Source organism: Mirounga leonina, unplaced genomic scaffold, assembly GCF_011800145.1.
Source record: "Mirounga leonina isolate KUSES-001 unplaced genomic scaffold, KU_Mleo_1.0 Mir_366, whole genome shotgun sequence".
NCBI classification, from domain to species: domain Eukaryota; kingdom Metazoa; phylum Chordata; class Mammalia; order Carnivora; family Phocidae; genus Mirounga; species Mirounga leonina.
The window spans coordinates 9551989-9567227 of NW_023270709.1; the positions used below are offsets into that span (position 1 = coordinate 9551989).

The 15239-nt window shown below is 38.0% G+C and overlaps 1 protein-coding gene across 2 annotated transcripts in view; it reads right to left on the reverse strand.

Annotated features, from left to right (window-relative positions):
* SSR1 (signal sequence receptor subunit 1) overlaps positions 1–15207 on the reverse strand; it is a 38693-nt gene extending 23486 nt beyond the window's left edge. For both annotated transcript variants that reach the window (XM_035030810.1, XM_035030811.1), the window contains exons 1-7: positions 15033–15207; positions 11954–12066; positions 8402–8489; positions 6699–6961; positions 4805–4881; positions 3544–3622; positions 2001–2094 (exon numbers count right to left, since the gene is read on the reverse strand). In XM_035030810.1, coding sequence (XP_034886701.1) covers positions 2001–2094; positions 3544–3622; positions 4805–4881; positions 6699–6961; positions 8402–8489; positions 11954–12066; positions 15033–15111 — 793 coding nt within the window. In that variant the 5' untranslated portion in view covers positions 15112–15207. The remainder of the gene's footprint in view (positions 1–2000; positions 2095–3543; positions 3623–4804; positions 4882–6698; positions 6962–8401; positions 8490–11953; positions 12067–15032) is intronic.
* Between the last annotated feature and the right edge of the window lie 32 nt (positions 15208–15239).

Here is a 15239-nt window from a genome sequence, read left to right on the forward strand (position 1 = left end):
GAAACACAAGCAGGGGGAGTGGGAGAGGGAGGAGCAGGCTTCCCGCGGAGCAGGGAGCCTGATGCGGGGCTCGATCCCAGGACCCTGGGATCATGACCTGAGCCGAAGGCAGCTTAACAACTGAGCCACCCAGGTGCCCCAGACCTATTTTACTTTTAAGGAATTATGTATCCCAGGTAGGGGGGTGGGTGAAAGGGGAGGAGGAGGTCAAAAGGTACAAACTTCCAGCTATAAAATAACTAAGTCATGGGGGTGAATGGATATCATGATGTCTATAGTTTTTAATACTGTACTGTATATTTGAAAGTTTGCAAAGAGAGTAGATCTTAAAAGTTGTTACAAGAAAAAAAAAGATTTGGGGTGTCCAGGCGGCCCAGTCGGTTAAGTATCTGCCTTTGGCTCAGGTCATGATCCCAGAATCCTGTGATCAAGCCCTGTGTTGGGCACCCTGCTCAGCGGGGAGTCTGCTTCTCCCTCTCCCTCTGCCGCTCCCCCTGCTTGTGTGCACGCATTCAAGTAAATAAATAAATCTTAAAAAAAAAAATAAAAGATTTTTAACTGTGTGGTAACAGATGGTTAATTAGACTTACTGTAGTGATGATTTCACTATATATACAAATACTGAATCATTACACTGTACATCTGAATCTCATATTATATATCAATTATCTCAATTAAAAAATAAGAAATTATCCCATAAATATTTATATAAAAACATTCATTATAGTTTTAAGAATGAAAAACTGGAAATAATAAGCATCCTTCAATACAGAATAGGTTTAACTTATCACGACACATTTATATAAAGAAATACTATCCAGTTATTTAAAAAATGAGGTAAGTCACTATCATAAAAAAAAATCCAAGACATGAAAACTCGGGAGGCAGAACAGCATATGCAGCACGATGCCATGTGTACAAAATATTCACAAACAACAGACATATGTGCTGGTAAATGTACAGAAAATACTTAGAATAACAAACACCTATTATTTAAAGAAAATGAAATTAGTGGAGCCAGGTGGTGATCTTTTCCACTTCTGTACTATTTATTAATGTTTGTAATATGAGGTCATACTACTCTTACAATAAATGTTTCTAAAAAGTCCATTTACGGGGCCCCTGGATGGCACAGTCAGTTGAGTAACCAACTCTTGGTTTCAGCTCAGGTCAAGATCTCCGGATCCTGAGATCAAGCCCCACATCAGGCTCCACACTCAGCACGGAGTCTGCTTGAGATTCTGTTTCCCTCTGCCCTTCCCCGCACTAGCTTGCTTGCTGGCTCTCTAAAGTAAATAAATCTTAAAACAAAACAAAATAGTCCATTTACAATTAGAAGAAAAAAGAAAAACTGGAGATGTCCTTATACCTAATACATAAATCTATAGCAAAAATGCTATTAGGAGAATGAGGTAAAGTAAGTTATGGAAATTAACACTTGAGCACTAAGTACATTCTTTCGTAAAGATTAATATTTTAGCTAATCTCATACATAATGAAACTAAAATATATGTTAGGTAAACCACGAGGCAATGTCTTAGGTTTATTCTTTGAAACTACAGTGGGTAGTTAGTAGTTTTTCTAATAAATACAGTGCTAGGAAACTGTTCCATTACTCATTAAACTTACTGTAAAGTATTCATATGCTATACAAAATCCAGTACTATATATAGCAAACACCATTAAAAAAATTAATTGCCTCACCTCTTCTACTCTGCACTGAAGCAACAGAAAAAAAGAGACAAGAAAAGATTAGGAATATAGAGAATTCACACATTTGTATATAAAACTGCAGATCTGGAAGCATTCTAAATTAAAGCATAAAAATACTACTCAGAATAAAATTTTAAAGTGTTCATTAATATTACACTAGATTCTACAGAAGTAATGGAAAAGATGAGTGTTAAGTAGCACTGACCAAGCATTTTTATATCTAAAATACTTAATTTGATTTCCATTTAAGGGAAAAATTTTCCAGCCAAGTTTATAAGAGTACTTACTGATCTGATTCAAAGTTTCCTGAGGAATCCAACTCATGTCAACATCATTCTGACTTGATGTACCCATCTCTACCTTCTGTATGGGTCTCTTGCGCTAAGAGAGCATAAAAACATTATTTTAAAGGAGTTCTATTATAATGTTCACTATAAAACTAAAAAAGCATATTAAGCTACCTAATTTAAATATCTTAAACAAATACGTCCTCTTCAAAACATATTCCTACTTAAGTATTTTATTAATTAGAGAGAGAAAATCATGCCTAACACCAATTATAAAGAATAAATGATAAGGAATAAATCTTCACAATGATTCATTTTCAGGTTTTAAAGGCCTTTTCCTTTGCTATAAAAAATTCATAGGTCGGTGGTTCTAAGTGGACCAACTAAGAACTTCTATTTATATAGTGATTTTCTTTCCCTTTGGGAATCAAATCAAAGAATAAATTTATTTTAACATCCAACAAAATTCAAGATAATTACTGAAACACTGCATGCAGGCAGGTAGATTTCTGCACTGTTGGCATAGATAAAACAAAAATTTTAAATCTCATTTAAGCTAACAACCTCAAACTCTGTCCCTGGAGTATATGCAGCAAAACCGCTAGGAAGAAAATGATTCAATTCCTTCCTTAATCTTGCTCTTAAACAACAAACCTAATCATTTACGTAAGAGTATTAGGTATACAGTCCAAAAACGACTCTGAATACACGAAAAGTAACTAAAAATGGCTTCATTCAAATAAAAAAACAAAAACTGAAGATGTCATTATACCTAATACATAAATCTATAGCAAAAATGCTATTATGAGAATGAGGTAAAGTAAGTTATGGAAATTAACACTTGAGCACTAAGTATTTCTCTTTTAAAGAGCAAGTACTTAATAAAAATTTGACACAAATCTTGTTATACTTTCCATTGAGAGGAATAATATGGGTTGTTCCGTTTTTTGGTTTTTTTGTTTTTTTGTTTTTTTTTGCAGGGAGGACACAGAGATAAAGATACAGTGAAAGAGAAACCATGATTATAACAGGTGCTTCAGTGTTTCCATTTTACTACCCTTACAAAAAAGCAGAAGTTTGATAGAATACAGCCAAATTTATTTTCTTTTTCAAATGAAAAGACTCATTTAACTGCTAAATGGAAATTATCCCTAGAGTTAAGAGTATTAAAGCAAATATAAAAGCTGTGTTGCTTCTAGGTTGAATAACATATCCATGAAAAAGTATAGTAAGTAGAACAATGAAATCTTATGTCTGAGTTTAAGGAATAAAAATTCTAGCATGATTTAGAATTACAATATAAAAGTAAAGATCATTCTGGAGGGTGTAGCCAAAAGACCCTAAATGCATTTGTGTATGGAAGTCTGAACAGATCCAAGTCACATATCCAAGGTCTCATCTTCAGGTTTTATTTTAAAAAGGTATAACAAATGTATAAATACACAAGCCCACAGTTGAGAGCAAGAAGCCACAAATAACTAGATTATACTTAGCATGGTAACAACTTTTGAAGTATGGCTAAGAGTCATTCATCTAGAATTACCTTTCTAGATTCCAGGAGTTGGTGAAGGCCAACAACAACCAAGAGCCCAAGACCAGCAAGGAACATATACATAAAGATTCTGATATAAAAGGAGAAAAAACTGGCTTTAATTCATAAGAAACACCACAACTAATTAAAACTGTAATTCTGCTCTAACTCAAACAATACCATAGCTATAATCACAACTATAATTTTTTTTAAGATTTTATTTATTCATTTGAGACAGAGAGAGAGAGAGAGAAAGCATGAGCAGGGAGAGAGGCAGAGGGAGAGAGAGAAGCAGGCTCCCCGCCGAGCCAGGAGCCCGATGTGGGGCTCGATCCCAGGACTCTGGGATCATGACCTGAGCCGAAGGCAGACGCTTAACCATCTGAGCCACCCAGGTGCCCCTACAACTATAATTCTAACATGATATACGCTTTCCAAATAACCTGGGGGACAAAGGAAGATAATATTTTATATTCAACTTAAATCTAGATAGTAAGTTTCACAGATTTACTTTATCTTTAAGAACAATTAGTCAAAAAAAGCAATTATATGATCTAAAATGAATAAAATTTCCTTATAATTTATTATACTCAAGCTCAGTTAAAATAATTGCACTGTTTTATCTCCCACAAATATTATATTTTGCATAATTTGACTTAAAAATTGCTTTTGGTCAATTACATATAGGTATACAGTGACAAATGACTCATCCTCATTCACCAAGAACACAGTTTTTAAGATAACATCTAGTTTATATTTTTAATAGCAACTGAAGAGGTATATAACTTAGATGATGCTGGTGATCAGCTCATGAGCATGAGGTAGAAAAGAATTTAGAAAAGAGGGGACATTCAGAAAGCTAACTATCTTTTTATTTTTTTTTAAAGATTTTATTTATTTATTTGACAGAGAGAGACACAGCGAGAGAGGGAACACAAGCAGGGGGAGTGGGAAAGGGAGAAGCAGGCTTCCCGCTGAGCAGGGAGCCCGATGTGGGGCTTGATCCTAGGACCCGGGGATCATGACCTGAGCCGAAGGCAGACGCTTAACGACTGAGCCACCCAGGCGCGCCCAACTATCTTTTTAAACAATTTTTGTCATTTCCCATTATTAATAGTTATAAAAACCACCTAAAATATGGATTTATATAGAAAGGATTTCACAAAAATCTACAGTCTGGTCCATTTTCACTATTAAAACAAATGTTGACAGGAGTAAGCCTTCCAGGCCTGCCCTGTGAGATCAAGATCTACATATTGCAGATTTCACTTACGTTTCTCCATCTAACCCATCCTCTCTTTCAATAATTGTAACTGTTTGATTGAAGACAGCATCTTGGAATACATTGCCCTATTAATAAAATAAATCACAAAAATGTCAACAGCATTGAAAAAAATAAAAGATTTTAAGATTTCTTAAAACCATTACCCTAACAGATAAAAAACAGCTTTCTAATCACTTAGGTAAGACTCAAAAAAGTCACACGTAATTACACTCACTCAAAGTCAGAGACTCAACATTATAATATTACTTTCTTCCACAAAATAAAAAATGCCTCCAACTTTGCTAAAGTTGTCCTCTGCTTTCGTGAGGGCAGGGAAGGGGAAATGTGTGAGAAACCAGGGAAGTAAAATAAAAAGGGGATAAATGCACAGAAAGAAGCAAAGCCCACAGAACACCCATAAACTAGAAGCCATAACTTCTGTTGTGTATAATCCTCCAAAAAAAGGGGAAGAGCATGAAAATATATATAGTAGCAGCTGCAGTAGCAGATTTAAGAACTACACTTGAACAGAAGTCAAATCCATGTTCTAAATTCACAATGGATTGGGAAATCAATTTACAATAAACGCAATTTTCAGTACCAAAATATTTTTCTGTTGCGGTCTTGGAATAATTTTGTCAGTTCAACACAGCTTCAGTTTTCAAATATAAGAATCACTGGGACAATACACAGATAGCTGTTTCCAGTGTTTGATGCTTCACACTAAGGCAGCACTTCTCAAAACTGTCACTTATTGCTAAACTCTAATTATGTAAGGTTTACTTCAAAATCTTTGCACCTGCATTCCTCCAATGACAATTCCAGGAATCAGAATACATTGATGATACAAATTAACATTCAAAATGGTACTAAAACTGCACATGTGTCTGTTGGATTAAGTTTAATTCTGCTTGAAAACAAGACAAAATATGTAACCATTCAAACTGCTTAATTATAAAGTTGAGGAAGATTAATATATTTTGAAGGATGAAAAACTCTACCCACTAATTTAAAAAAAAAAACTTAATTGCAGCATGAGAAATTTATCTTAACATAAGTAAACATGTTGACACTACATGAAGAAAAGGTTGAGTAAGCGTCCAAAAGAGGATGAAATTTCCTTCTCTGAAAACTTTTTGAAAAGGAAATGGTTTAGATGTGTTCTCATCTGAAGGATGTAATAGTTGGCACCTACAGGTCAACTCCCAGCAGTAAAATTCTAGTGGGCTTCTCTCATTCATATATATATATATATGAATGAATAATATATATTCATATATATTCAATATATTAATATTATTCAATATATATTCAATAATACATATTCATATATATTTATATATATATATATAAAAACCACAAGACAACAAAGCTTATATTAGACTATTTGGTTCTCATAAACCATAAACCTCACTGCTCTATCCTAAAAATATCTGATTATGTTTTTATCTACAAGCATATAAAATTATGGAAAAATAGTACAGAAAGCCCTTAAAACTTACAAATAAAAGCAGTAAAATGGGCAAAATGCAAGCAATGAATGGAGGTACAAAACAAACTACTCTATATATTTTAACATCTTAATAAGCAATAGACTCCACTGTGTGGCTTACTGTTCTTTTAGGCTCAAGCTCAAGTCACATCCACTTTCCTACTACAGCCCCTAACATTCATCTCTAGTATGTATCACTTATGCTGGAATATCACCTGTTTGTATCTATCTGCCCCACTGGATTCTAGACCTGAAGACAAATACATGCAACTTATTTTTGCCTCCCTGTTGCCCATCACAGTTCCAACCATAAACAGGCACTTGAATGAATAAATACAAAACTATTCATCAAACAATGTCAATTGTCCTCATCTAACTTAAGAAGAAAAAAGAAGGTTTAGAGGGCCTTACATTCAAATCTTTGTAGTTCAGATTGATGACTAGACCAAAGGGTCGTCCACCCATGGGCTCTGCAGGAATGAAGGAATATTCAAAAGTTGCCTGTCTCTGGGGTGGTACTACAGTGTTCAGAGGAAGAGCTGTGAAATTCTGGATATAAAACTGGTAGTCCTGAGGATAACGGAATGAGGCATCTAAGGATTCAACAATAAAATCTTCTGTACCCTTGTTTGTAAAGCCTACTAGGAACTTCACAATGTTATTCGCTGGAAAATCTAAGAAACAAACAAAAAAAAGAAACCAGAAGATTACAAAATGTTCAAAGCACACAAAATAGACATTACTAAGGATTTGGGTACCCTTTTCTACAAGCGGACTTGGTTTCAGAATCTTTTTCAGTAGTGCACTCCAGTTACCAACTAGTAACTGATTACAGTTGGTGTATAAACTGAAACCCGTCTGTACTCTAGCATTCTAACTTCAGAACTGAACGGAGCATCTCAATGTTAGACTATATACTTCCACGCTGCGTGGTCTAAGAAAGAGTTGTGTACTTTTAGCAGTAAGATTATCTTGCAGTGGGACTACCTTTCTTGAAGTCACTTCCAACTTATATCTGTTATCTGTGCAGATAAGAATGACAGAAAGGTAAGTCTAAGAGGTCCACCTAAAAATCATAGTATCTGTTAAAGTATTGAAAAAAAAAAAAATTAGGGGCACCCAGATGGCTCAGTCGTTAAGCATCTGCCTTCGGCTCAGGTAGCCCTGCTCAGTGAGAAGCCTGCTTCTTCCTCTCCCACCCCCCCTGCTGTGTTCCCTCTCTTGCGGTCTCTGTCAAATAAATAAATAAAATATTTAAAAAAAAGAAAAAAATTAACGAGGTAACCCATACCACTTCAAGCAATCAGTCAAAACACAAATTTGAAGGTACAACCCAATGAGGAAGCTATAAAAAAAAGGAGGGAAAATCTCTTAATCAAATCATACTTTTTGTAGGCATAAAATTCGAATATATGTGGGAATAAAACAAAACTTGAGAAGACAAAGATAATTAATAACTTCAAAAAGAAAAGTCTTCAATAATTGTATGTGGCCTACAGAGCTGAGTTACACCCAGTTTAGCAGAGGCTTTGGGACAGACACATCTGGGTCCGTCTTCAAAATCTATTTACCAAATGAGTAACCCTGGACATGTTCTTCACCTCTCTAAACCTCAGTTTAACAGTAACTATCCTCAGACGGTTTCTGTTAAGATTAAATGAATGCACACAAAATATTGAGAACAGTGTTTGTTTATAGCTCTCCATAAATATAAGGCATCATATTTTCTTTTAATGAAACTAAGCTCTAATCCAGGCCTAATCATACAGATTTAATATTTCACTAATATTTACACTCAAATTATGAGTCAGTTTACTGTGGCAATTTGAAAAAAGTTTAAAAACAGTTTCTTCCAAAAGAACATTTAACTTCTAATTAAAATAGATAGTATTTAATTTCCCCCTTAGTTTAAATGCCAGGAATACTACCTTATGGATATGGGTAATCACACATATAAGAGGATTTTTTTGAAATACGTATTTATACCATACTTGTAATGTAAGAAAGAGGAAGATGAATAAAGATCTTAAGCATTACTAATGCTTCCCCAAAAAAGTGAGCTTGTCATCTGAAAAATTCCTATGCCTGAGTTAAAACTAACATTTCTCTATTACCTTCTCCTTTCACAAACAGGATAGTTGTATCTGCACTTGGTGAAGCTTCAGGTTCACCAGATACATCTTCTTCCTCTTTATCTTCAGCCTAACAAAAACATTAGAAAGATAATTATGGAGGAAAATACATCATTTAAAAATAATGACTTCACTAGATTTGGGACAAAATACTTCTTCTCCAAGACTTCGCTGGGATTAGTAGTGGTATGAATTTCAGGGTATCTCATCAGTTAACATAGAACTTTCAGAGTGGTGCGTCTCAAAGAATAATATACGTACTAATCCCCTGGGGATTTTATGCAGCTCTGCAGTTCTAGGGGAAGCCTGAAATTCTGTATTTCTAAAAGCACCCAGGAAATACCAAGGCTACAGGTACTCAAGCCACATTTTGGAACTGTAAGGTTCTAGAGCATGGTGGGTAAACTTTATCTGCCAAGTCTGAAAAAAGTTTAAAAACAGTGTCTTTCAAAGGAACATTTAATTCGCAGTTAAAACAAATAGTATTTATTTTCCCCCTTAGTTTAAATGCCAGGAATAGTACCTCACAGGAAAAAGTCTCAAACTTAGTCTTCCTGCCCGCCATCCTCCCACAAGTGTGAAGGAAACAATACTCCGAAAGCAGCACCAACCCAAGGACCCAGATATCAAATATTTTTGGCTTTGGGAACCCTGGGGTCCCTCTGGCAACTACTCAACTCTGAGGTGTCAGTATGAAAGCAGCCACAGACAATATGTAGAATTATAAGGACAACTAGACTTAGCCTGTAGCCATTTTGCCGACTTCTGTTCTAGTGCACCTTGTCATCACCCCAAAAGATTTCTATCCCAATTAACAGAACAATTTTCCTGTGAGAAGATGTCACACAACTTGGAAGAAGTGGTTTAAAAAAAAAAGTGAGCAGGATCATATTGGGATGATGGAAAGGTCCTAAAATTCAGAGTTGCTCAACTTGGTACCTTTCCTATGGATTGTTGAATTACATGTTTAAAACAGGTTAACAGTATGATATGTAAATTATATCTCAATGAAGTTGTTACAAAATGTGAACAAATTTTAATTTAAAATTTTAATCCTCGGGGTGCCTGGGTGGCTCAGTTGGTTAAGCGTCTGCCTTCGGCTCAGGTCATGATCCCAGGGTCCTGGGATCAAGACCCACATCTGGCTCCCTGCTCAGTGGGGAGCCTGCTTCTCCCTCTCCCTCTGCCCCTTTCCCCCACTCATTCTCTCTGTCAAATAAATAAATAAAATCTTTAAAAAAAAATTACCTTTAAAAAAATTTTAATCCTCAGTGCAGCACTTCTATAGGCATCAGTAAGGATTATCACTTAGGAATGAGAGATATTCATACACTTGAAGTGTTCAGGTCTTTAATAAATTGAGATGCTTAAGGGCACCACTGTTTATTGGCATTTCACTTTTCTCACTTATATAAAACACTCTCTCTCCCAATAGACAGACTTCTCACGGGCAAAGGCTGTCTTATACTTTAAAAATTCTTCACACCCAGCTCATACACTCAAGAGAAGACACTTAGACATTTGTTCGATGACTGTGCAATTGTTTGATGTTATATATTAAGTATCCTTAATGATACCCTTCATTTAGTAAGAGTTAGTGAATTTCTACTTTTGAGAAGAGACCCACAAATAGGAAGAGGCCAGAGGCAAGAAGGCAGGAACCATAAGCTGTAATAAGGAGGAAAGAGTATACTTGAGAAATGGTTAAGAAAAATCACCCTGAAGATTCGATTAATGGGTTGTGGGATAAAAAGAAATGGAAGTCGTAAGGCAAGAGCTTGAATCACTACAGCCATATCAAAACAGAAAATATTTTATGGAGGTGGGATGGACGGTAAAAGCTGAATTCCATTTTGAAGATATAAAATTTCAGGTATGAATGGAGTATCCAGATGGTGCTATCCGGCAGAGAGCTGGAAATAAAGGCATGGAGCTCAGTAAGGTAAACAGCTAGAGACAAGATCTGAAGGTCATCGGTAAAAGGTGGTGCTGGTTGAAACCACGGGTTTCATCAACATTAAAGAGCCAAGCAGAGGGAGAGAAGGTAGTAGAGACCAAGCAGCAGCAGCTGGGCAGAGGAAACTAAAGGGGTGGGGGACAGAAGCCAACATGAAGAGACTCAAGGAAGGGGTACTCCGCAAATGCTAACAAGAGTTCGAACAGGTTAACAATGAAAAACAGGCCAGGAATTTCGCAATTAGGTCAGTGGTGACTTAGCAAGAACAGTTTTACTAACTACCTCGGACCAGACCACAGTATAAATGTGAAGTAAGTAGAGTGGGAGAGCTTACTCTTTTTAAGATATGTGCTGGTAAAGAAAAGAAAATATGCAGCAACTTAAAGTGGAGGAATAAGGAAGTGGCATATTATAAGCACATGCATAACTTAACAGAATCAAGTCACTGAGAAGGAACAATGAAGTTACAGAAGGAAAGAATAATATAAAATCCCACAGGACGAGATCAGGACAAGAACACAGGTGGTAGGGCTAGCCTTAGAGTAAAGACAGCTATTTTTAAAGGAGAAAATGTAGAAAGGATGAGTGAATAATATATTCAGAAGTAGAAATTTGATAGAGTTCACACTTGATGGCCTTCGTTTTCTGACACTGAAGGCAATGTGTTGCTAAGTCTGTGAAGAGGATTGATTCTGGAGTTTAAAAATTTGTGCAGGATAAATTATAGTCCAAGAGAGGAAATAAAACTAGCTAGAAGCATGCTGAAATGATCTTGATTCTAGCCCAACATTCTTACTGTTTTACTGTAATTTCATAGTAAAAATTTCAGAACTGGACTTTTAAGAGATCTTCTCTAAGCCCCTTCCTCTTCACAGGACACATTTTATATACTGTTTACTGCCTGCTCCTCACTTTCTGCCACCAAAACACATATATATTGCCCCAAGAACAGAAACTCCATGAGACCAAATACCTGGTTTGTTTACTCCAGCACTGGGAAAAGTGCCTAGCACATAGTAGGGACCCAGTAAATATTTGCTTACTGAATGAAGGAAAAAAAGATCCAGAGAGAGAAGCTACTCAAAGTCAAAAAGCTAAGTAGCATGCATCCCAAATCTATCAACACTGATCCAGTGCCATTCCCACTTTGTACCCTCTTAGACTCATGTCCATATGATCTTTAATTGTTCTGTTTCATGTCTCCCTCCATGTGCAAGAAAATACCACGATCCATCCTCAATCACTGCCCCCTTTCTCCCAATTTCAATTCACTGATCACAGTAACAAACCTGGAAAATCAAATTTGTCTATAAAAAGATGAATTCTAGGGGTGCCTGGGTGGCTCAGTTGGTTAAGAGTCTGTCTTTAGCGAAGGTCATGATCCCAGGGTCCTGGGATCGAGGCCCGCATCAGGCTCCCTGCTTAGCGGGGAGTCTGCTTCTCCCTCTCCCTCTGCCCCCCACTCCCCCTGCTTGTGCTCTCCCTCTCTGTCAAATAAATAAAATCTTAAAAAAAAAAAAAAAAGGATAAATTCTAGAAATGATATGAACATGAATTACATTTTATAGAACACTAACCAAATCTGTAGGTTCATCTTCTTCCACCTCTGCTTCATCATCTTCATCTTCAATTATTGAATCTTCCACCGTTTCTTCATCTTCTGTAAGATCCTGAGCTGTAGCTAATGAGCCTAACAATAAAATACAAAACAAGCAGTTAACCTTTACCCCTGGCATACCAGTGCTTTTTTAGTCCCAGGTATAGGCAATACATTTTTCCCCTTGGAGTAATTCAATTTCCCAGTTCCCTTGAAAGATACCAAATTACAATGCATCTAGAATATTCATGATTTTATCTTATCGACAGTCTTACCAACAGTATGTTAACTTTAATGGGAAATGCTGTTTAATTTTCAAAAGCACTTAATTGTTGGGAAAATGAACTGCTGAAACTAAAGATGCCTTGAAGCTCAAATAAAAAACTTTAAGTTTGTTTTAAAACTAAGACACTCCAGGGGTGCGTGGGTGGCTCAGTCGGTTGGGAGTCTGCTTTCAGCTCAGTCATGGTCCTAGGGTCCTGGGGTCAAGCCCCACATCACCCCCCCTCCACCGCCCCATTGGGCTCCTTGCTCCAAGGGGAGCCTACTTCTCCCACTCCCTCTGCCCCTCCACCCGCTTGTGTGCACATGTGCGTGCTGTCAATAAATAAAATCTTATTAAAAAATAAAAGCAGCTCCAAAATTTAATCCTATTATTAACCATACAAAAAAAAAAATCCCTTCTCAGGTCTAAAATTGAGAAAATAGCAACCCCAATAACTAGGCAAGAAACATTTATTAAAGTTGACGACAGCTCCAACTCTTAGAACTTGATAGCATGTAAGTCCAAGGAACAAATATTTATATGGCATCCACGGTAAAAACTAGCTTGCATAAAGCACATCTGGTAAAATAAAAACTATACCGCCAAATTCAGGGTTGATAGCATTGAAAGCATGCATCTATTTTTGCATATGGCTTCAAACATGTTTTAAGTACTTTATTTCCCCTACACTTAAAAACTAAGCATAACTGAGGCGCCTGGTGTCTCAGTCGTTGAGCATCTGCCTTCGGCTCAGGTCGTGATCCCGGGGTCCTGGGATCGTGCCCTGCATCAGGCTCCCTGCTCCACGGGAAGTCTGCTTCTCCCTCTCCCACTCCCTCTCTCGTGTTCCCTCTCTCGCTGTCTCTCTGTCAAATAAATAAATAAAATCTTTAAAAAAAAAAATTAAGCGTAACTGTAAGGCCAAGAAATTATAATTTTATAGGCAAAAGTTCTCTAAATAAGTCATATTAAATCTCAGGCAAGACACTCAAAAGAAATTTCAAAGTTCTAGTGACTCTTCCAACATTTCTCAGAAAGAATGATGATGTGGCAATTCAGGAGGGGAAAAAATGTGGGAAAGGAAGCATGTGTACATGCTGCAATACCCAGGAAAAACAGTATATGTTAAGGACTCTGCATTTTAAGCCTTTTCCACTTCCTTGAGTTTTTACCGGCTAAGATTTATGTAAAACATTAAAGAACACTAAGCCACACATTATGAACTAAAAAACAGCTTCTACTGTTTGCTGAACAAAGACAGTGCATTCATAATTTACAAGTCATTTTCTAAAACCAATTAAAAAAATACCTATCCTGACATAATTTTAAGTTGGACTTAAATTTCAAGACTAAATATGTACAACGGCTTTTCACCCTACATTTCAGTAGGTATTAATATTAACCAGTAACAATTTTGTGCCTAAAAAGTCTAGCAATTCTCAATTGGAAAATTAAGAAAAAATATCCTTTGAAAGAAAGACCATTCCTCACAAAAAAATGTTTAAAGATATCCAGTTAGGTTTAGATACAATTCAGGTTTCTTTTTTCTTTTTCCCTTAAAAAAGAAAATGTTTTCAAACCTGAAAAACATATTCTGGATTCTAAATAAGTACAACTATCAAATTTCCCTTAAAAAGCCAAATAAAAACAAACCAGCAAGCAACTCATAAAGGAAAAGAATCCCTCTTTAAACCTGCAAATGAATTCATTAACAGGTCTGGTTAATTCTCTCACTTGGTTTTCTAACCACTAAAAAGAAACCAGTCTCACTTCACTTTTCTTTGCAAAAGCACTCGTGGATACCTGTCACTATCATTCGTTTTGCCACAGAGCTTGCTTAAGCTTACAGAATGAAAGGAATTCTAGTGATCGTTTAGTCAGACTTTTACAGATTAGAAAACTGAAGTTCATAATAGAACCAGGGCAAAAAGACAAGTTTCCACACCTTTAATGTTCTGGTATTTTCACACCAGATTAACTGTTGGAAAAGAATAAACCGAAATACGCGTATAATGTCGAATTCGACCCCCCCCCCCCCCCCCCCCCCCCGCCCAGGGCAATGCGATGCTTCCACAAAACAAAAAAACAGTTATAGAAAAAAGGAAGAAGAAAAATGAGGGCTCAAGTAACAGGCAGGATTCCTCAGTCGGCCTGGGAGTAGGGGGGGGACAATGAAGGCGAAGATGCGGAGTTTTTCTGAAACGAAGACTCCTGGTAACACACAGGGGTCGGGTGCTGATAAACAGGGAGATGACCAGAAAGGGGGTGGGGGGGCGGAGGTGCTCTAAGAGTTTAAGTGTGTAGAAACCACGGGTTTCAGCAAATGAATGAAGAAAGACTCCCAACGTGGAAGCTAAAGACACGTCAGCCCAGAGCGGATGGGGGTGGAGCGGAGGCGGCCAGAAGAAATACAACGGGCTGCAGCGCGCTCAGGGTGCAGCTGTGCCCACTGCCCCCTCGCCCTCTTCCCCAAGCCGAGGACCCACCAACTCCGGCCACAGCTGCAGGCGCGGGTCCCGGGACAGGGGAGAAACCCAAGGCTAGGGGCGGTCACCAAGCAAGGTCGCCCGGCACTGCCCCGCGCTCCGCGTGGAACGGGCAGAGGCCGCAGCGGGGTTCGGCCCGCGCGCGCTGGGACCCCCCCTACTACAAGTCGTGGGTCGGGGAAGGGGTGGGCAGAGGCTGGCGGGACGGACGCTGGACCCAGGAGCCGCTGCCGCCTCCAGCTTCAAACTTGGCTGTCGCTGGCGTCTCCTTCCCGGCCAAGACCCGCCGCCCACCCCCTTCGCCTCACCTCCAGGGCCGCTGCGGAGCAAGAGGGTAGCGGGGAACGCGAGCAAGAGAAGCAGAAGCAGGCGGGAGAGGACTCTCATGGCGCGGCCGGTCCGGTGTGCAGTCACCGCCTGCCAGTGCTCTCCGCGGCTCCGGCGGTAATGGCGTTACTCTTCATCCGGGCTCCCGGAGGGGGCGGGGCACGCACCACGCAGGGCCCTTGCCACGC